General features: G+C 39.6%; 1 protein-coding gene across 1 annotated transcript; it reads left to right on the top strand.

Moving 5' to 3' along the window:
* Positions 1 to 18507: 18507 nt before the first annotated feature.
* LOC308512049 (torsin-1A-like) lies at positions 18508 to 22225 on the top strand. The gene has a single exon (XM_081081847.1). The coding sequence runs from the start codon at positions 18511 to 18513 to the stop codon at positions 19507 to 19509; it is 999 nt and encodes a 332-aa protein (XP_080937973.1). The 5' UTR covers positions 18508 to 18510; the 3' UTR covers positions 19510 to 22225.
* The last annotated feature ends 545 nt before the right edge of the window (positions 22226 to 22770 follow it).

The raw sequence follows: 22770 nt of genomic DNA, 5'->3' as shown, positions 1-22770 counted from the left end.
TAATAGAGATCAGAGTGGATTCCTGGTCAGGGCACATGCCCAGGTTGTGGGCTATATCCCCAGTAGGGGGCGTGCAGGAATCAGCCAATCTATGATTCTTTCTCATCATTGATGTTTCATTCTCTCTCACTCTCCCTTCCTATCTAAAATCAATAAAAATCTTATTTAAACAACTACAACAACAATAATAATCTACTGTTCAGGATAAAAAGTATTTGGTAAATTTAATCTTACTAAGGTAATGGTTTTCAAACTAGGGCATGCATCAGAATCAATTATAGGCTTGTTAAAACAGATTACTTCTTCCACCCATACTTTTATCTAGATAGATGATAGATGATGACGATAGGTAGATAGATAGATAGATAGATAGATAGATAGATAGATAGAGATAATCTTTATTCATATGTCCCCCATTTTCCCCCTTGCCCTACCACCCAATTCCCTCCCCACCCCAAGCATTCACCACCTTATTGTCTGGGTTCATGGGCAATGCATATATGCATATAAGTTCTTTGGTTAATCTCTTCCTTCCCTTACCTCTGAGATTCATCAATCTGTTGCATGCTTCCATGTCTCTGGATCTCTTTTGTTCATCAGATTCCACATATGAGTGAGATCTTGTTATACTTGTCTTTCTATGACTGGCAAAAATTTCACTTAGCATAATACTCTCCAGGTCCATCCATGCTGTCTCAAAGAATAAGAGATCCCTCTTTTTCACAGTTGCATAGTATTCCATTCTATAAAGGTGCCACATCTTTTTTATCTACTTATCTACTGACGCATGCTGGGACTGTTTCCAGATCTTAGCTATTGTAAATAACACTGCTTAGGTCTGAAGTGGCACCAATAATTTGAAGTTCTAAGAAATTTCCAGGAGATAGTGATGCTACTGATTTCAGCATTACACTTTGAGAACCACTGTTTGAACATTACTAGTTAAGGTTCCCCTCCAAAAGAGTATTAATGTCTAATAAACCTCAAAGATATTATTACGGTGGAACTTAACTCAGTTGACAGACAGTGTAGAGATACTCTGGGGCAAGAGACATCCTGGTATGATGGTGAGTCCTGTCAGCTTCCCTGGGCTGTTTTCAAAACAGTGGACAGCTGTCAGCCTGTTCCCTCTATCCATTAGTCTGTCTCCACTTTGTTTGTTCATTTATTTTGTTCTTTATATTCCACATATAAGTGAAATAATATGGTATTTGTCTTTCTCTGACTGGCTTATTTCACTTAGCATAATGCTCTCCAGGTTCATCAATGCTGTCACAAATGGTAAGAATTCCATCTTTTTTACAGTTGCATAGTAAAATTGGTTAAATGTACCACAATTCATTTTTATCCACTCATATACTGATGTACACTTAGGATGTTTGCAGATCTTAGCTATTATAAATAATGCTATAATGAACATAGGGTTGCATATATTCTTTTGAATTAATGTTTCTATTTTCTTTGAATATTCCCAGAAGTGGGATCTTTGGGTCAAAAGGCAGTTCCATTTTTAAATTTTTGTGGAAAGTCCATACTGTTTTCTGCAGTGGCTGCACCAGTCTGCATTCCCACCAAGAATGCATGAGGGTTCCCTTTTCCACATCCTTACCAGCACTTGTTGTTTGTTGATTTCTTGATAATAGCCATTCTGATAGTTAAGGGAATATTTCATTGTGGCTTTACTTTTCATTTCTCTGACAATTAGTGATGTTGAGCATTTTTGCATACTTCTATTTGTCATCTGTATGTCCTCTTTAAAGAAGTGTCTGTTCAGTTCCTCTGCCCAAGGTTTTGTGCTAGGTGAGAAGGTTGAAGGGATTAAGCAAAGAGAAAAAAGATTCATGGACACAGACAACAGTATGGTGATTACCAGCAGGAAGGTGGTTGGGGAAGGTAGGAGCAAAAGTGGGGAATAAATGGTGAAGTAAGGAGACTTGACTTGGTGTGGCAACCACACAATACAATATACAGATGATGTACTATAGAATTGTATACCTGTAACCTGTATAATTTTATTAACCAATATCAACCCAATAAATTCAATTTTAAAAAGTGTTCTATTTGGGGGGTGGAAGAGGTCAATAGGGGCAAAGGGGAACATATGTAATACTTTCAACAATAAAGATTTTTAAAAAGTAGTGTTATAATACTAAAAACATAGATAAACAGGGTCTTCAGAAAATCATGTGTACAATTATAATATGGAAAGGAACTATACTTTTTCTATAGCTTTACACATGGTAGAATTAGGACCAGTGTGTTAACATTTATATTTAATAAGATTTTTTAGAGAGCTGTTTTAAAATGTATGGGCCACTCTGGAAGGCAAGAGGAAGACCATTATTGGAAGAATTCAAGTCATATTGGTTGACTGTAGCTCTTGGTTCTTTTCAACTTGGGCAGGTCTTCCGCATCATTTATTGTGCATGCTATCATATATGCTCAATTTACATTGTCACTGATTAAATCATTAATGAGTAACTGAATAAATTAATAAGTATTTATTTAAAAAGGAGTGGACAGATCAGGGGCTGCTCTGAATGGCATTTTTGTAATAGAGTAGAGGCAGCTTTGAAAGATTTTTTTTTCTTTCCAGTAGTATTTTATGAGAGCTGTCATTTCCACTCCTTCACATTCCCCTGCAATTTAGAAAAGAGCAATAAATAGGCACATGTTTATAGAAGGATTAAATGAATGTGTAAGCATATGTTAAGGCTTACAAAGCACATCAAGAAGGTTGGGATCAGATTACTTCCCACTGAAAAGTGTCAGAGAAATTAAGGTGTTTTCCAGTGTGACTGGGGAGGTTATGACAAATAGACCAAGGCTGGCTAATTTCTGCCCTAGTCTTGAGAGCTACTGGGGTAATTGATTCTGGGATGATAGACTAAACCGTGGGTAGATTGACAAAGGCTGTCTCCAGCATACATTTCCTACATTTTCTTTAGTGACTCTGCCAGGGACTCCCCTCACATTGCCCAAACCTGGCATCTCAATTCTCTAACACTAGTTCTGAGCAGTGGACATTACATGCATTAACCCTCAACCCAGTCAAAACCTATTTTGACTTAATTTCCATTTCTCTAATATCTAGGCTAGGCAGTTGACTTGCTGCTGTATATAGATAAAGAAATTCACTCTGCATGTGTGAATATTTAATAGAGCTTAATGGAATATTTATTTCAAGGACTTTGCATAAAAAAGAAGCAACTCAAATGAATGTGTCAAATAGTGAAAAGACAGACATTGTGGCTGATGGCAAAGTTTTATTGGTTTGACTTGTTTTTAATATATGTGTGATATTGAACCATTTCTCAGATCATACCCTCTCCATTTTGGGGATCAGGTAAGATAATTGTCTTGCTAGACAGAATTTGAGCAATAGGTGCTAACATTGTAGTATGGAAATACCACTTTTTGAGATTGTTGTGATAAATGTGAGAGATGTTTGACATTCCTGGTATATAATAAGTGTTCTTTCTCAGGAAAACAACAGACTCTGACACATGATAAGAAAGAAGGGTGATGGGCGTTAAAAGGAAAGCTGGGACACCAGAGACAAACTTATGCCTTCTGGGCCTGATCTTGGATTTCAGTATTGTACTATTAAAATAATGGAAAAGGTATAAGGACTCAGTGCCATGAAAATGTTAATACACCAAAATAAAAAAGAAGTGATAATGGTACAACCATATATGGGCTTAGGAGTCAGCCAATGTACGAAAGGGCATTTAAGGTGTTTCCTATGCTCACTGTACCCTTCTGAGGACGTTCTTATCCTTAGGTGACCATCCCACTCAGATAGCATATATAATGGACTTTTCAATTGGCTATGAGACAGTCTAACATGAGAGTTTCAACCAGCAGGAGGCCTAGTGGAATGCTGATTCCATCAGATCCTCTCTTGAATTTGGTGGTGAGGGAGAGGGATTATGGGCATGATACACAGAAAACCAGACTGGTATGGCAATAATTGGTGCTGACTGGAACAGTAGAAACAGGTAGAGTAAGTTGATAATGGTGATCATTGCATCATCACAATGCTATAATATTAGAGGCAGGAGCAAAAGATATGTTTTTCATAATCCATATATCTTGTTAGACTAATAGAGCTACTATTGTATCCTGAGTATGTAAAGATTCCAATATCTAGGACAGTGGTCAGCAAACTGCGGCTCGTGAGCCACATGCGGCTCTTTGGCCCCTTGAGTGTGGCTCTTCCACAAAATACTGACTTCTGTGCATGGGCCACAAAGTTTCAATCACACGGTACATGCACGCCCGCACGTGGTATTTTATGAACCGCAGTTTGCCGGCCACTGATCTAGGAGGCTTAGTTGTATGATTATAAAAATGGTGTTCTGACCTCTGTATTTCTTTACATATCTTTATAATAAATCCTCTTTAGCAGATGTCATCTGAGCTTATTTGAGGTCACTGCAAATGGAAAGAACTAAAAGAAATACTTTGGTGGGAATTTCAGCCCTACTTCTTACTAATTTTTTCATATGTAATATAGAAGTTGTGAGGACTAAAAGAGTTAATACATGGTAACATTTAGAATAGTGTTTGGTAGAAAAATGGTGGCCTAATAGGCAGACCTTTCTTGCACCTCCTCCCAGAGCCATACTGGAAATAAAACTAAAGTGGGGAAAATACAACTGAATTACCAACTGAGGTCCAGCTGAGGAATAGACTTATATCAAGGGAGGACAGAAAACACCTGGAGAGCAGTAGGAGGGGCAAGGTCACAATGAGGGGCTGACCCAGCTTCCAGGAACAGCAGGCCAAGAGTGAGGAGGGAGCTCTCAGACACAGAAGGCTTGGTTCGCTCAGAAGATCGAGGCCTGAAACCCAGGCTGGGCTCCACAAGCTAGAGAACCAGAGCCTAGACAAGCAGCCCACGTAACATCCAGCTGTGAAAGGCAGCAAGGCTGCTGGCTACAGTGGAGTCTGGAAATAGTAGACCTGAGCCGGTCAGAGAGAAAACCTGTTTCTGTTTTGTCGTTTTGTTTTGTTTTGTTTTAACCCAGAGCAGTTTATTTGCAGCTACTCACCCAAGGCTTTGGTGCAGGGAGGGTGGTGCGGACTCGAGGTGCCTAAGGCGAGGATGGGGTGGGAAGCACTGGGCGGGGGTTTGGTACATAGAAAAGCAGCAGCTGGGAGTCCTGAATTCAGTCATATCCCCAAACCAAAACAGCCATTTTTCATGAGGAGCTAGCCACTCCCAGAAGCCACAGCTAAGGACCAGGGAAAAACCCTGCCCTAGGTGATATAACCTTCCCCACCCACAGGAGCCCTGACTGACATACCCTACATTTTGACCTGTTCAGAGAACACAGTAACAGAGGCCAAACCTATGGGTTTGAATAATCTCATGAAACATCAGTGACTGGATTGGGAGTGGGGTGCTCTGCCCAACTATCCAAGGAACCTGACTGGTGCTTTCCCCACAAGGGAGAGCTGATAGAACTCCAGATTTTCAGCTGGTCCTACTGATGTGCATACAAGGATCTCTACCCACCTGAGGGTAGAGTAATATTCTGGGCCACTGACAGAGGAGTAGCTGGGACAGGGAAAATAACCCACCACTTTCCCTGAAATCTGAACAGCACTTCCCCCTCATGGAAGACCCAGAGGTCTAGACTCCTATTCCACCTAAAGCCCTTTCAGAAAGACTTTTGAGTGATTGAGATTGACATCTGGCTGGTAAGTGAAGGTAGGCAGAGACAGAGCTTAGGGAACCTGGGGAAGTTTATTGACCCAGCCCTACGCCCTATGATGCTAAAAACCTGATTTAGAGGGCAGCTTGGACCCTCCTGCTTGCAACCAAGTCCTGTGGAGACAGACACAAATTGTGCATCACTTGGAGCTTTAAGCAGGTTGTTGAAAGCCAAAGGAGGACAGCTTCTGACAGTGGTTAGCACCTAATTACCTCATGGGAAGCCCAGAATTGGCAGGCAACAGTCAGCCATAGTCATCAGAAGAGCAGGATTCAAAGGGAGCTCCTTTGAGGCACTAAACTCTGCTAAAAACCACTTCACTTTTTTTTTCTTTTCTTAATTTTCCTTTCCTTTCTTTAACTGTTTTATTAATCAATTTGTTATTATTAGTCTCTATTGTTTCATTCATATATCTAATTTTCCACTTCCCTTTTCTTACTCATTTTTTTTCTTTTTTGCCTGCTTACTCATATTTTTTTTCTTTTCTTATTTTGGGTTTGTCTGCTTTCTTCCCTATATTCCCTTTCAAAAATTTTTCTCCTTTATTTTGAACATTTTCCTTCCCCTATTACTCTAATTCTTTATTCTTATTTTCATTATTTGACCTCTGCCACTTTATATTCCTTTTTCTTCCCACCCCCTTTTTTGTTTTGTTTGTGTGTTTTTGTTTGTTTTGTTTTCTCCTTGTATTTTTCCTTTCTTTTCTTCTATCAATTATGATCTCTTGTCTCTTAATTCTTTCTTCTCTGGTGGTTGCTTTTGTTGTCGCTGTAGGGGTCTTGTGTATGTTTTTCTTTTGTTTCTTTTGTTATGTGTTTTGTTGTGTAGAATTTGTTCTGTTCTGTCAGCACCTCCACAACAGCTTGCACAGTGTAGTCAGTGGTAAGTCACATAGTCAGTCAGCCTGAGAGCAGATTCCACTGATGAACAAGACAACAACATTCAAGACCAAATTAAAACAGAAAAATCAAAATAACTCAAACAAGGGGCATTCCTAGAGCACCCATTTAGGAGAGCTAAGGGACTGCATCACTGGGTCCCACAACACCTACTACATAAGACCACACCACAAAGTCTGGGAGGCAAAGAAGTTTGTCTAATATAGAGAAACAAGTACAAAGTGAAATAAAAAATGGGGAGACAAAGAAAAAAAATCCCCAAATGAAAGAAAAAGAAGAATCAACAGAAAAAGGAACTAAATGAAATGGAGGCAAGTAACTTGTCAGATAAAGAATTCAGAGTAATAGTAATAAGGGTGCTCAAATAATTCAGTGAGAACTACAAGCAACTTAATCAGAATTATAAGGGTCTTAATGAGAGGTACACTAACATGAAAAGAGAACCTAAAAAAAATACATAAGATTCAATTGGAAATGAGGAATGATATAGCTGAAATAAAGAAGACCCTGGAAGGATTCAACTGTAGACTGGAAGCTGAGGACCGAATAAGCGAATTAGAAGACAAGGTAGAAAAAAACACCCATTCAAAGCAGCAAATGGGAAAAAAATTAAAAAGCAGGAAGAGAGTCTAAGGGAGTTTTGGGACAACAAGAAATGTAACAACACTCTTATGAGAGGGGTACCAGAAAGAGAAGAATCTGAGAAAGGAATAGAGAACCTGTTTGAAGAAATAATGGCAGAAAATTTCCTTAAACTGGTGAAGGAAAAAGTCACACAAGTTCATGAAACACTAAGAGTCTCAATAAAGATGAATCCCCAAAGACCCACACCTAGGCTCATCATAATTAAAATGGCAAACATTAATGACAAAGAAAGAATAGTAAAGGTTGCAAGAAAGACCCACACATAGGCACATCATAATTAAAATGGCAAACATTAATGACAAAGAAAGAATATTAAAGGATGCAAGAAAGATACAGAAAGTTACCTACAAGGGAACTCCCATTATCCTCACACTCAGCCTTATAATTGGGGTGGCTCAGGTATAGTTCTACTTGGAGATTTATAGCATCAGGAAGCCTTCTTGGTCAGTTAGAAGGAAGATAAGTCAGGACCCTTACAAGTGGAATGGTGTTGCTATCCTCACCCTAAGTAATACCTGTTCTTCATGATGTTTACAATTGGTACAAAACTAATGGGAATAATGAATTTGGTTTGGATTCAATTTTCTTTCTTTTGTAAATGTCAGTTCTACCTGGAGAATCTTAAAAAAGCACACTCAACTGGTAAATATCCATAGGTGTTTTTTCCAAATAATGGGAATCTATCTTTCCATTACTTGGAAAAGCATCCTCCATCACATTTCATGCCCTTCTCCCCAGTTTTATTGAGAAATAATTGACATGTGACACTGTATAAGTTTAAGGCGTACAGCATGATGGTTTGATTTACATATATTGTAAAAATGATTACCATATTTGGTTCAGTTAACATTCACCTTCTTATATAATACAATAAAATAAAAAGAGGAAAAAATCCTTGCAATGAAAATTCTTAGGATGTATGCTCAACAACTTTCCTATATATCAGAAAGCAGTGTTACCCATCATGTTGTACTTATTTATCTGTGGTATTTATTTGTCTTATAAAGGTTTGTGCCTTTTGACCACCTTCCTCCAATTCCTCTTTCCCCCAACCCTCCACCCCTGTGAACCAAAAATCTGATCTTTTTCTGAGTTTTATTTTAACTCCACATATAAGTGAAATTATACAGTATTTGTCTTTCTGACTTATTTCACTTAGCATATTGCCTTCAAGGTCTATCCAAGCTGTCACAAATGGTAGGTTTTCCTTATTTTTTATGGCTGAATAATATTCAATTGCATATATTTACCAAACTTGATTCATTCATTTATCCATGGACACATGTCATTGTCATGTCTTGGCCATTGTAAATAATGCTGCTATGAACATGAGTGTGCAGATGTCTTTTTGATTTCATGTTTTTGTTTCCTTTGAATTCCCAGAAGTAGAATTGATGAATTATTTACTAGTTCTATTTTTGATTTTTTGAGGATCTTCCATACTATTTTCCACAGTGGCTGTAACAATTTACAATCTCACCAATAGTGCACAAAGGTTCCCTTTTCTCCACATCCTGGACAACACTTGTTGTTTGTTGATTTATTGATGATAGCATTCTGACAGGAGTGAGGTGATATCTCATTGTGGTTTTAATTTGCATATCCTTAATGACTAGTGATGTTGAGCATCTTTTCATGTACCTGTTGGCCTTTCCTATAAGTTCTTTGGAGAAATATCTATTCAGGTCTTTTCCCCCTTTTTAAATTGGGTTATTTGTTTTTTTGTGTGTTTTTTTCTATTATGTTGTATTAATTCTTTTTATAATTTTGATATTAACTCATCAGACATATGGTTTGCAATTTTCCCATTCCATAGGTTTTCCTTTCACTTTGTTGATGGTTTCTTTTACTGTGCAGAAGCTTTTCAGTTTGATGTAGTCCTACTTATTTTTTATTTCGTTGCTTGTGCTTTAGGAGTGATATCCAAAAATCATCACCAAGACTCATGCCAAGGAAATTTATTCTTGTTTTATTCTAGGCGTTTCATAGTTTCAAGTTTCATGTTTAAGTCTTTAATCCATTTGAGTTAATTTTTATGAGTGCTGTGAGATGTGGGTCCAGTTTCATTCTTTTATTTTTTTCTTAATTTTGTTTTATTGTTTAAAGTATTACATATGTCTCTTTTTTTTCCTCATTGACCTTCCCCCAGCCTCCCCTACCCTTCTGCCCCCTGCCTGCACATGCCCTCATCCCGCCGCCCCCCCCCCCCCGGTGTCTCATGTGCATTGGTTATGCTTATATGTATGCATACAAGTTCTTCGGTTGATCTCTTAACCACCCCCCAACACTACCCAGCCTTCCTGCTGTAATTTTTTTGATATATATTTTATTGATATTTTTTACAGAGAGGAAGGGAGAGGGATAGAGAGTTAAAAACATTGATGAAAGAGAAACATCAATCAGCTGCCTCCTGCACACCCCCTACTGAGGATGTGCCTGCAACCAAGGTACATGCCTTTGACCGGAATCGAACCTGGGACCCTTGAGTCTGCAGGCTGACACTCTTATCAACTGAGCCGAACTGGTTAGGGCTTCCTGCTATAATTTGACAGTCTGTTCGATGCTTCTCTGCCTCTGTATCTATCTTTTTGTTCATCAGGTTATAATGTTCTTTATTATCCACAAATGAGTGAGATCATGTGGTATTTTATTTTCACTGCCTGGCTTATTTCACTTAGCATAATGTTCTCCAGTTCCATCCATGTTGCTGCAAATGGTAAGAATCCCTTTCTTTTTTTATAGCAGCATAGTATTCCATTGTGTAGATGTACCACAGTTTTCTAATCCACTCATCAGTTGATGGGCATTTAGGCTATTTCTGAATCTTGGCTATTGTAAATTGTGCTGCTATGAACATAGGGGTGCATATATCCTTTCTGATTGGTGTTTCTGTTTTCTTGAGATATATTCCTAGAAGTGGTATTAATGGGTCAAATGGCAGTTCCATTTTTAAATTTTTAAGGAAACGCCATACTGTTTTCCACAATGGCTGTACCAGTCTGCAATCCCACCAGCAGTGAAGGAGGGTTCTTTTTGCTCTGCATCCTCTCCAGCACCTGTCATTTGTTGATGTGTTGATAGCCATTCTGACAGGTGTGAGGTGGTACCTCATTGTTGTTTCGATTTGCATCTCTTGGATGATTAGTGACTTTAAGCATGTTTTCATGTGTCTCTGGGCTTTCTGAATATCCTCTTTCAAAAGTGTCTATTTAGGTCCTTTGCCCATTTTTTGATTGGATTGTTTATTTTCCTTTTGTTGAGTTGAATGAGTTCCCTGTAAATGCTGGAGATTAAACCCTTATCAAACATTGGCAAATATGTTCTCTAATGCAGTGGGTTTTGTTGTTGTTTTGTTGATGGTTTCTTTTGCTGTGCAGAAGCTTTTTATTTTGATGTAATACCATTTGTTTATTTTCTCCTTAGTCTCTCTTGCCTTATGATTTGTGTCTGTAAAGATACTTCTACGACATATGTCTGCAATTTTGTTGCCTATGGAGTCTTGTAGGATTTTTATGGTTTCCCATCTTATATTCAAGTCCTTTAGCCATTTTGAGTTTGTTTTTGTGTATGGTGTAAGTTGGTGATCGAGTTTCATTTTTTTTTTTTGCATGTATATGACCAAATTTCCCAGCACCATTTACTAGAGGTTTTTTTTTTTGTTTTTTTTTAACTCCATTGTATGCTCTTGCCTCCTCTGTCAAATATTAACTGAGTATAATGGCTTGGGTCAATTTCTGGGTCCTCTATTCTGTTCCATTGGTCTATATATCTGTTCTTGTGCCAGTACCAGGCAGTTTTGAGAACTGTGGCATGGTAATAATTTGATGTCTGGTATTGTGATCCCTCCAACTTTGTTCTTCTTTAGCAGGATAACTGTGGCTATTCGGGGTCTTTTTTTATTCCAGATTAATTTTTGGAGAGTTTGTTCTAGACCTTTGAAATATGCCATTGGTATTTCAATAGGTATTGCATTAAATCTATAGATTGCTTTAGGTAGTACGGACATTTTAATGATGTTGTTTCTACCAATCCATGAACATGGTATGTTTTTCCATTTGTTTATACCTTCCTCCATCTCTTTTTTCAATGTCCTGAAGTTGTCCGAGTGCAGATCTTTTACACCCTTGGTTAAGTTTATACCTACGTATCTTAATTTTTTTGGTGCTATGGTAAATGGGATTGTTTATTTTCATTTCTCTTTCTGTGAGTTCATTATTAGTGTCCAAAAAGGCCATAGATTTCTGGGTGTTAATTTTGTATCCTGCTACATTTCCAAATTCATTTATTAGGTCTACTAGTTTTTTGATGGAGTCTTTGGGGTTTTCTATGTATAGTATCATGTCATCTGCAAATATGGACAGTTTTATTTCTTTTCCAATTTGGATGCCATTTATTTCTTCTTCTTGTCTGATCGCTATGGCTAGTACTTCTAGTACTATGTCGAACAGGAGTGGTGAAAGTGGGCATCCCTGTCTTGTTCTTGTTCTTAGGGGAAATGGGTTTAGTTTTTGTCCATTGAGTATGATGTTGGTTGTAGGTTTGTCATATAGGGCTTTTATTACGTTGAGGTATGATCCCTCTATTCCCACTTTGCTGAGAGTTTTCATCAAGAAAGGGTGTTAGATTTTGTCAAATGCTTTTTCTGCATCAATTGATATGATTATGTGATTTTTGTCTCTCAGTTTGTTTATGTGATGTATCACATTTATTGATTTGCGGTTATTGTACCATTCTTGCATCCCTGGAATAAATCCCACTTGGTCATGGTGTATGGTCTTTCTAATGTATTGCTGAATACGATTTTCTAGAATTTTGTTGAGGATTTTGGCATCTATGTTCATCAAGGATATTGGCCTGTAGTTCTCTTTTTTTTGTGTGTGTGTGTGTGTGGTGTCTTTATCTGGTTTGGGGCTTAATGTAATGCTGGATTCATTGAAAGAACTTGGAAGTGCTCCTTCCTCTTGAATTTTTTGGAATACTCTGAGGAGGACAGGTTTTAGTTCTTCTTTGAATTCTTGGTAGAACTCCCCTGGAAAGGCGTCAGGACTAGGGCTTTTGTTTGCTGTAAGATTTTTGATCACTGCTTCAATTTCATCGGTAGTTATTGGCCTATTCAAGTTTTTTTATTCATCTTGGTTGAGTTTTGGGAGCTTGTATTTCTCTAAGAATATGTCCATTTTGTCTAGGTTGTCCTTTTTGTTGGAATAGAGTTTTTCTTAGTATTTTTTCATAATCATTTGTATTTCTGTGGGATCATTTGTTATTTCACCTCTTTCATTTCTGATTTTGTTTATTTGGATCCTCTCTCTTTGCTTCTTGGTGAGCCTGGCTACAGGTTCATCAATCTTGTTTATTATTTCAAAGAACCAGCTCTTGGTTTTTTTGATCTTTTGTATTGTTTTTTTTTTGTTTCTATTTTGTTTACCTCTGCTCTGATCTTTATTATTTTCTTCCTTCTGCTTATGCTGGGCTTTTCTTGTTGCTCTCTTTCTAACTCTTTGAGTTGTATGGTTAAGTAATTTATTACCCTTGTTTCTTGTTTTTTTTGTGGTACGCTTGTAGAGCTATGAACTTCCCTCTCAAGACTGCTTTCACTTTGTCCCATAGATTTTGGAATGTTGTGTTTTCATTGTCATATGTTGCCATGATGCTTTTTATTTCTTCTTTGATCTCTCTGGTAACCTAGTCATTGTTTAATAGCATGCTATTTGGCCTCCAGGTATTTGATTTTTTTTGGATTGTTTTTATTGTAGTTGATTTATAGTTTTATGCCATTGTGATCTGAGATGATGCTTGATATGATTTCTATCTTCTTCAATTTGAAGAGACTTTGCCTGTGACCCAATATATGGTCTATATTTGAAAATGACCCATGTGCACTTTAGAAGAATGTATATTCTGTGGCTTTGGGGTGAAATGTTCTTATGATGTCAATTAATTTCATCTGATCTAGTGCATCAATTAGGATTGATGTTTCTTTGTTCTTTTTTTTTGTTTTTTTTTTAATTTTTTAATTAAATCTTTATTGTTCAGATTATTACATTTGTTCCTCTTTTTTCCCCCCATAACTCCCCTCCTCCCAGTTCCCGCCCCACCATCCGCCCTCACTCCCCACCCACTGTCCTCATCCATAGGTGCACGATTTTTGTCCAGTCTCTTCCCGCATCTCCCACACCCCTTTCCCCCCCAAGAATAGTCAGTCCATTCCCTTTCTATGTCCCTGATTCTATTATAATCACCAGTTCATTCTGTTCATCGGATTATTTATTCACTTGATTCTTAGATTCACTTGTTGATAGATGCATATTTGTTGTTCATAATTTGTATCTTTACCTTTTTCTTCCTCTTCCTCTTCTTAAAGGATACCTTTCAGCATTTCATATAATCCTGGTTTGGTGGTGATGAACTCCTTTAGCTTTTCCTTATCTGTGAAGCTCTTTATCTGACCTTCAATTCTGAATGATAGCTTTGCTGGATAAAGTAATCTTGGTTGTAGGTTCTTGGTATTCATCACTTTGAATATTTCTTGCCACTCCCTTCTGGCCTGCAAAGTTTCTGTTGAGAAATCAGCTGACAGTCGTATGGGTATTCCCTTGTAGGTAACTGAGTTTCTTTCTCTTGCTGTTTTTAAGATTCTCTCTTTATCTTTTGCTCTTGGCATTTTAATTATGATGTGTCTTGGTGTGGTCCTCTTTGGATTCCTTTTGTTTGGGGTTCTCCGCGCTTCTTGGACCTGTAAGTCCATTTCTTTCACCAGGTGAGGGAAGTTTTCTGTCATTATTTCTTCAAATAGGTTTTCAATACCTTGCTCTCTCTCATCTTCTGGCACCCCTATAATTCTGATGTTGGTACACCTGAAGCTGTCCCAGAGGCTCCTTACACTATCCTCACATTTTTGGATTCTTTTTTCATTTTGCTTTTCCGGTTGGGTGTTTTTTGCTTCCTCGCATTTCAAATCATTGACTTGATTCTTGCGCTCCTCTGGTCTGCTGTCGGGAGTCTGTATAATATTCTTTATTTCAGTCAGTGTATGCTTAATTTCTAGTTGGTTCCCCAATATAACATCGAGGGTCTCATTAGTTTTCTTGTAGATCTCATTAAGTTTATCGGCGGCTTCTAAACAGTTCTTGAGAGACCTTAAAAGTGTGGTTCTGAACTCTAGATCTTCCATTGACAATTTTGTCCTGTTTCTTTGTCTCCGCATTTTGTTATGCTTCCTTGGTGCACCCCCTAGTGGTCTTTGTTCGTGGTTTTATAGTTAAATCTTGATTGTTGTAGCTAATTCCAGGGAGGGTTTGACCTCCAGGCCAAGTGGCTATGAGAATCAGCTGTGTCTGCAGTGAGAGAACTTCTGTCCTCTAGGGAGGTGCTAATCTGGCATTTGCCTGAGGCTATCCGGCAAATGCCTGTGTGCAGGGCTTGGGCGGGGCGGGTCGCACAGGATCAACAGGGTGGGCCGGAGAGAGCAGTTATGGCCGCTCTCAGTCCTGTCCCCAGGGGCTCTGCCTCTCCGAGTCCCAGCACCCGCTGCAAAGCTCGGAGAGAAAGCTGCACTCTGTCTGACCGAAGCCAGACAGTCCCGCTTCTCCTGTTTGAGTCTGGGTCCCTAAAGACTCGCCTGTATCTGGAGCTCAGAGTCTGCGACTCCCTCCCGATTGAAAACGCCAACCGCGCCCTCCACACCTCAGAATTTGACTTCAACGCTGCGCCTCCTCTGAGTGTCTGTATGCGTTTCTCTTTCCTCCTAGTTGTAGGACTTCCATTCAGCCAGCGTTCCAGTGGTTTTGGGTGATGTCCGTTCCGTCTTTTAGTTTCACTTTTGAAGTAGTTGTTCAAAGCAGCAAACTCCGGCGTTAACCTATGCCGCCATCTTGGTTCTCCCTGTTCTTTTTTTGTTTAGAGGATTTGTACAATGGTGTGTGAGGTGGGTTTCCTGTAGATAGCAGATATATAGGTCATGTTTTCTTATCCACTTATCTACCCTATGTCTTTTGATTGGGGCATTTAATCCATTATCTTTTGAAGTTATTATTGATAGGTACTTGTTTGTCGCCATTTTTATTCTTTACGCTTGTGTCCCTTCTTTGCTTCCTATTTCTTCTTTTTACAGCAGACCCTTTAGCATTTCTTGCATTGCTGGTTTGGTGGTAATAAACTCCCTTAGTCCTTTTTTGTCTGTGAAACTCCTGATTTCACCCTCAACTTTGATTGATAGCCTTGCAGGGTACAGTATTCTTGGATTCAGACCCTTACTTGGCATGACTTTGTATATTTCTTTCCATTCCCTTCTGGCCTGATGTGTTTCTGTTGAGCAATCAGTTGCTAGTCTGATGGGAGATCCTTTTTAGGTAACTTTCTGTCTCTCTCTGGCAGTTTTTAAGATTCTTACTTTGTCGTTTGTGTTTGCCAATTTAATTATAATATGCCTTGGCATCGGTCTTTTGGGGTTCATTTTATTTGGGATTCTGTGAGCTTCTTGGATTTGTGTTTTTTCTTCCCTATATCAGGGAAGTTTTCTGTCATTATTTCTTCAAACAAGTTTTCTATTCCTTGCTTAGTTTCCTCTCCTTCTGGCACCCCTATTATGTGGATGTTGTTTTGTTCCATGTTGGCCCAAAGTTCCCTTCAGCTCTTCTGTTTTTTTAATTTTTTTTCTAGATGCTGCTCTGCTTGTGTATTTTTTCCTACCTTGTCTTCTAACTCACTGATGCAGTCCTCTGCTTCTTCTAGTCTACTGTTGATGCTTTCTATTGAGTTCTTTATATCAGCAATGCCATTTTTCATTTCTTCCTAGTTCTTCTTCATTTCCTCTTGGTTCTTACACATATTGTTGAATTTGTCTTCCATCCTTTTCAGAGACCTTATGACCATTTCTCTGAATTCTTTGTCTGACATATTGCTTGCCTTCATTTTGTTTAGTTCCTTTTCTGGTGATGCCTCCTTTCTTTCACATGTGGGCTGTTTATTTGTCTCCCCATGATCTCTCTTCTCTGGGTATCTGGTTATGTAGCTCTCTCTCTCCTGCGTTGATTTAATGGCACAAAATACAACACAACAAGGCAACACACTGAACTCAAATGTATTCATGATGCTAATAACACCAAATAAAGGTGACCACCAGAGGAAAGAGAATTAGGGGATAAGAAGAAAAAAAAGGAATATAAAAATGATATTGAGAATAGGAAAAAACATAAGAGAGAAAAGAAAGAGAATAAAAAAGAAGGGGAGCAAAAACTATTTATATGGGGAGAAAACTCCAATAGAACAACCTCTAATCCCAAAATATTCAAACAACAAACACCCAGAGATGAATGCAAACTACAAACAACAACTAATAACAAGTGAGGAGAGGAAAAACAGAAGCAAAAAACAAACAATAAAAAAGAAGAAAAAAAAGAGGAACAATCTCAAACACAAGAACAAGAAAACCCCAATCTAATCAACAATCAAGCAAACAACAATAGGACAGACAGAAAGCAAGGCAAAACAAAACAAAACAAAACAAAAAAACCTAGAACAAAAATAAAAAGCAAAACAAAACAAGAAAACAGTAAAACAACAAAAAAAACAAACAAAAAAGGGAAGATAGCAAAAAATTTGGATAGTGAAGCAAGAGAAGAGAGAGGTGTGTATGGACTTAGAGCAGGGGATCGGGAATTAGATATTTGAGTAGGATGAATTTTTAACAGAGGGTAAAAAGAAGGAATAGGGAAAATCTAAAGCAAGACTAGGGTAAAAGAAACAGAACAACAAAATGGAGAAAGTGAGGAAGATCGAGTGTTGGCATAAATGTAAATTTCAGATCGAGTAAAATGTTGCTAAAGGAAAAATGACAATAGGATGTAGAACACTAACCCCAAAATAAAATAAAGAGGAAATAAAATGACACTTTTTTAAAAAAGGTAAAATAGTAGTAGTAATAATACTGATTAAAAATAAAAATATAATAATTAAAAAGGTAAAATCAAGTGAAGAAAAAATAAGGTTTTTTTAAGTAAAAGATGAAAAAATAAAAATGTGCAATAGTGAAGGTCATTCACTTCCTCTACTGTTCTTTTTGGCACACCTGTTTTCTGTCAGGCAGTCAGGATAGTATTGAAGTTCCCTGGGTTCCACTGCTCCTCTGTGTTGTAAGCCACAGTCCTGATTTTGAAGCAGGCTGTATTTCTTTGTTTCTTAGACTCCTTTATTTGTGTTTACACGAGTCAATTTGTGATTCAACCCCTGGGTGGCAGTGTTTCTGGATTGACTTCTGGGGGTATAAGTCCTCTCTAGCCAGTATTTAGGTTTTGTTTTCCCTGTTGCACTTAATACTGGTTTGGGAGAAAGACTGCCCCAGAGCTGGTTCTCTGATCATTACTCCCCGCTCTGATCCCCAGGTTCCACAAAAACAACTTTCCCCCTGCAGTCTCTTAGAGTGTCCCCAATTGGGTGATCCTATGTACTCAAAATCAAGGATTTAAAGAGAAAAAAAGAGCTAGAGGAAGTACGTGGACTCGCGACTTTTAAGCTTCCAGCACTGCACAAGTCTGTGAATGTCTCTGGCACTTTTTTCCCCTGGCACTAAGCAGCCGGCACACTGGTAAAATTTCCAACTGCCTTTTTGCACTCAGTCCAGCTAAAGGTTGATTTTTAGAGTTCCCTTCTGCCAGCAGCCCTGCAGATCCCCATCCACATTCGTGGATCACGCTAGCCCCAACGGCCGTGGATTTTGTGGGGCCCGGACTTCCCCCGAACCTCTAGCTCCCATTGTGTTTCTCTCTCCAGCCTGGATTGCAGACCTCACCTTTCCCTAGGGCAGTGGTTCTCAACCTGTGGTTCATGACCCCTTTGGCAGTTATTAATTTAAAATAGGGTATTATAACTTTATTTGGTTAAAATTTAGTTATTTGGTTAAAATTTGCTTGAAATGTCATTTTCCAGTCTATGTATCTTTCAAGACTAAAGTTAGTCTCTTATAGCTAGCATATTATTGGGTCTTGGTGGTGATTTTTTTTTTTGACCCATTCAGGCACTAATGTCTTTAAGTTAGATATTTTAATCTGCTTATATTTAAAGTAATTATTGATAGGTAAGGCTTTACAATTAACATTTTGTTGTTTTCTGGTTGTTTTGCAGATCCCTTGTTCTTATTTACCTGTCTTTTTGTGTGTGTTTTGAAATCTTTAGAAATCAACGACATTTTTGATTTCTAAAGACATTCAGAAATCAGGCTCGAGGGCGCGGGGCAGCGGGGTTCGGGCATGAAGCTGGGCCGGGCCCTGGGGCTGCTGCTGCTGGCGCCGTGGGCGGTGCGCGCGGTGGAGCCCATCAGCCTGGGGCTGGCGCTGGCCGGAGTCCTCACCAGCTACATCTCCTACCCGCGCCTCTACTGCCTCTTCGCTGAGTGGTGCAGCCAGAAGCGCAGCCTCAGCCGCGTAGCGCTGCAGAAGGACCTGGACCGCAAGCTCTTCAGGCAGCATCTTGCCAAGAAAGTCATCTTAAACGCCCTGACCAGCTTCATCAGCAACCCGAAGCCCAAGAAGCCGCTCACCCTCTCGCTGCACGGGTGGACCGGCACCGGCAAGAACTTCGCCAGCAAGATCATCGCGGAGAACATCTACGAGGGCGGCCTGCACAGCCACTATGTGCACCTGTACGTGGCCACACTGCACTTCCCGCATGCCTCCAACCTCACGCTGTACAAGGATCAGTTACAGTTGTGGATCCGCGGCAACGTGAGCGCCTGCGCGAGGTCCATCTTCATATTCGATGAAATGGATAAGATGCACGCCGGCCTCATAGATGCCATCAAGCCTTTCCTAGACTATTATGACCACGTGGACGGGGTCTCCTATCAGAAAGCCATCTTCATCTTTCTCAGCAACGCCGGCGCAGAAAGGATCACAGACGTGGCTTTGGATTTCTGGAGAAGTGGGAGGCAGAGGGAGGAAATCAAGATCAGAGACATGGAGCACGCCTTGTCGGTGTCGGCCTTCAATAACAAGAACAGTGGCTTCTGGCACAGCAGTTTAATTGACCGAAATCACATTGACTACTTCATTCCCTTCCTCCCCCTCGAGTACAAACACCTGAAGATGTGCATCCGCGTGGAAATGCAGGCCCGAGGCTATGACGTGGATGAGGACATTGTCACCAGAGTGGCCGACGAGATGACCTTTTTCCCCAATGAAGAGAGGGTTTTCTCTGACAAAGGCTGCAAAACTGTGTTCACCAAGTTGGATTATTACTACGATGACTGACGGCCCAGGAGTCGTTGCCACGCTGGAGAGAACTCAGTGCTCGAACCTTTCCACATACCTCCCCGCCCGCCCCGGAGCAGGAGTCCTGTGAATTTCTCCTGTTGGATGCAAGACGGGCCTTCCTTGGCGCTGTGTGCACCCAGCGGAGCCTGCGGGCCATCTCCTTACTGATGTCTCCTCGGAGCAGCGGAGCCTTAAGAAGGAAGTCGCCGTTCCCAGTCCACTCGGATCAGGGCTCATGATTTTTTAAAAATCATGTTTTAATGTCTGGTGTTTCTGTTTCAAGGAAGGACGAAAAGGTTTTACTGAAAATGGGATAACTTTATTTAAAATGGTTTTTAACATTCTGAGCTTTTCAGACTCTCAAAAAAAAAAAAAGACATTCAGAAATCAAAGACATTTTTGACATTTTTGTCGTGTTATTTTGTATAATTACTAGAGGATTTTTCCTTGTGGTTTCTATGAGGCTTATATAAAATATCTTAAAGTTATAATACCCTATTTTAAATTAATAACTTCAACAGAATTTATAGGCTTTACACTTTTACTTCTCTGTTAGAATTTACATTTTTGTATTGTGTAACTAATAGATTGTAGTCATGGTTTTTTTACTCGTTTATTTTTTTAACTTTTAAACTAGAGATGTAAAGAAATTATGCACTGCTATTACCATATTGCAGACTATATGTCCACCATTAACATGAGATTTGTACATTTTTATGTTAACATTCTTTTATTTCCACTCAAAGAACTCCTTTTAGCATTTCTTATAAGGATTGAAAAACTTAATATTGTTAAAATACCAACAATACAGGGGTGGGACTGTAATTTGGCTCCTTGCTTGGGTGTGGGCAAACCTGCCTCTAAGGCAGCCAAATTAATTGAGAATCCAAATCCGGCAGATCTGCACCCTGCCAAGTTCCCTGGTCAGAGTTCACCACGGACTTTGTTCTGAAGATGAGCAAAGCAACTGGTTGTGATTACTACTTCGGCACTGCAGGTAGGAACTTGGTCTGCCAAGATTTTTGTGCTGGTTGTTGCAAGCCCCTACCCCTTCTGTCACACTTAAATTCAGTGATTGAGCCCCACACATTCCTCTAAAATCCTTGTGATGCAAGATTTGAGTAGGGGCTCCCACAAAGCAACCTACAATGCTGGGGGGGGGGGGGCGCTGATTGGTCCCTGGGTTCTCATTTCCTACTGGAGAAAGCAGAGGTTCAGGGGAGACCTCTCTGCATGGTGTTGGCATGGGGAATAGGCAACGTGGAGCCACTTCTCTTACTCTTCTAATGCAATCTGTCTTGGTCTCTGTGGTGTGGGAGTGGAGGGGTGCTTCAGCCTCATACCCATGTTCTAGAATTCTCTCAGTGGTGTTTTGTTCTTGAATACTTGTTATTCTTCTGAGGGGGCACAAAGTCAGGGACAACCTGTTTCCATTTTGGTAATCTCACTCTCCCATTACATCATTCATTTAATCTCAATAGCTCTTAGACTTTGATTGAATCTAAAGAGGAAATGATTCAAAGTCCATATAGAAAGGCTTTGTTAATTATTGTGTTCGACACCAAAACCCCTTTTGTAAGTGATATAAAATCACTGTGTGGTAACATTTTCCAAAAATTTTAATCATTTTCCTCCCAATGATTTCATGCCATTTTTATAAAGCAAAAGCTTTATAAAGCATGTCTATTGCTGACATGACCAAGTTTAAATAAGATTTTTTAGAAATAAACAGAGTTCATTTTATAACCTTTCATTTGAAACATGGGACCCAACTTCATAATTAATAATCAAGCAACATATAAAATGAAGACATTTTCCTTTCTAAAGTTGAGAACACATAAAAAAAAATAAAGTTGAGAACATAAAACAAGTAACTTATTTTAGTAGTCATAAATTTCCCTTTAGTGTTCTACTTGGACTTTTCTAACTGAAGGTTGGGAGGCTTTTATAGTAATCTGGCAGACAAACTAACTCATGAATCAGTGGTGAATATATACGTATTAAATACCATAGGCACATTAGTCATTTATTTGTAGTCAGGCATTTTCAAAAATTTTGTACCTGCTACTCCAGTAGGAAAGTAGTATAGTTACAAGAATATAAACAGTATTCATCAGCTGGCTGCACAGATTTTATTTTTGCAATTAATTTCAGGCTAATGATTTTTACCAATTATCTTTTTGCTTGGAAATTTTTTCCAGTTTAGAAAATGAAAAGCTTGAGTATGAATACAACTTAGCTGACTTTGTAACAAATTAATTCCATTTATTAACTTGTGGAAAATGGCTGTGATTTCCAAATTGGAAGAAAGTTATATTTTTCTAATAGCTCAGATGGGTCAGGAAAAAAAAAATCAATTCTTTCCTAAGAACACTTTGATAAACACCTGTTTGTCTCAAGAGAACTACTCTAAGTCAGGAATTGATTAGTAGCTTTCACCTAAAATGTGAAATATAAAAAGATTCACTTTGTGATTCCAGTTAGAACCCAGGTGTAGTACGGTGCCATGAGCACTGGATTTGAAGTGAGACACATCCTATCTAATAAAAGAGTAATATGCAAATTAACCATCACTCCATCACAAAGATGGCCGAGGCCACGGAGCTGGTGTGAGCAGGAGGCTTGGGTTGCCCCCAGCGATGGAGGAAGCTAAGCTTCCTGTCTGCCCTGGCCGGCACTGGGCTCTGCTCAAGGCTATAACATTTCAATTATAGAAGATAAGTAAATCACAGATACCTGCTTCCAGCTGGCTGTGGCCTTGGCTCAAGGAGGGGCTGGGAGCCTGGATTGTCAGGGACAACCCCTGACCTGGGCTCTGCTAAAGGCTACAAAGTTTCAATTATAGAAGATAAATAAATCCCCCCCAAAAAAAAACAAAGAAAAAAAAGGCTGGGAGTGTGGCCAGCCTGAAAACGGCCCTCAGCCCCTCAACCAGACTGGCCAGGCACCCCAGTAGGGACTCCTACCTTGAAGGGGAAGTGGCCAGCCTGAAAACAGCCCTTAGCCCCTCACCTAGGGTGGCCACGCCCCCATGGGGTGAGGGTCCCTGCTGGGGGGCTTGGCCAGCCTGAAAACAGCCATCAGCCCCTCATCCAAGCTGGCCAGGCACCCAAGTGGGGCCATCACCCTGTAGGGGGTATGGCCAGCCTGAAAACGGCCCTCAGCCCCTAACCTAGGATGGCCAGGCACCCCAGCGGGACCCCCACCCTGATCCTGGACACCCTTCAGGGCAAAGCAGCCAGCCCCCACCCATGCACC

This window comes from Myotis nattereri (assembly GCF_964212035.1).
Source record: "Myotis nattereri genome assembly, chromosome: X".
In the NCBI taxonomy this organism is placed as follows: Eukaryota; Metazoa; Chordata; class Mammalia; order Chiroptera; family Vespertilionidae; genus Myotis; species Myotis nattereri.
Note: the sequence above shows the minus strand (reverse complement) of the source record. Positions and strands in the feature narration are given on the sequence as shown.

Excerpts from the sequence above, each read along its gene's own strand:
- LOC308512049 (XM_081081847.1), top strand. The coding sequence starts at position 18,511 with ATGAAGCTGGGCCGGGCCCTGGGGCTGCTGCTGCTGGCGCCGTGGGCG.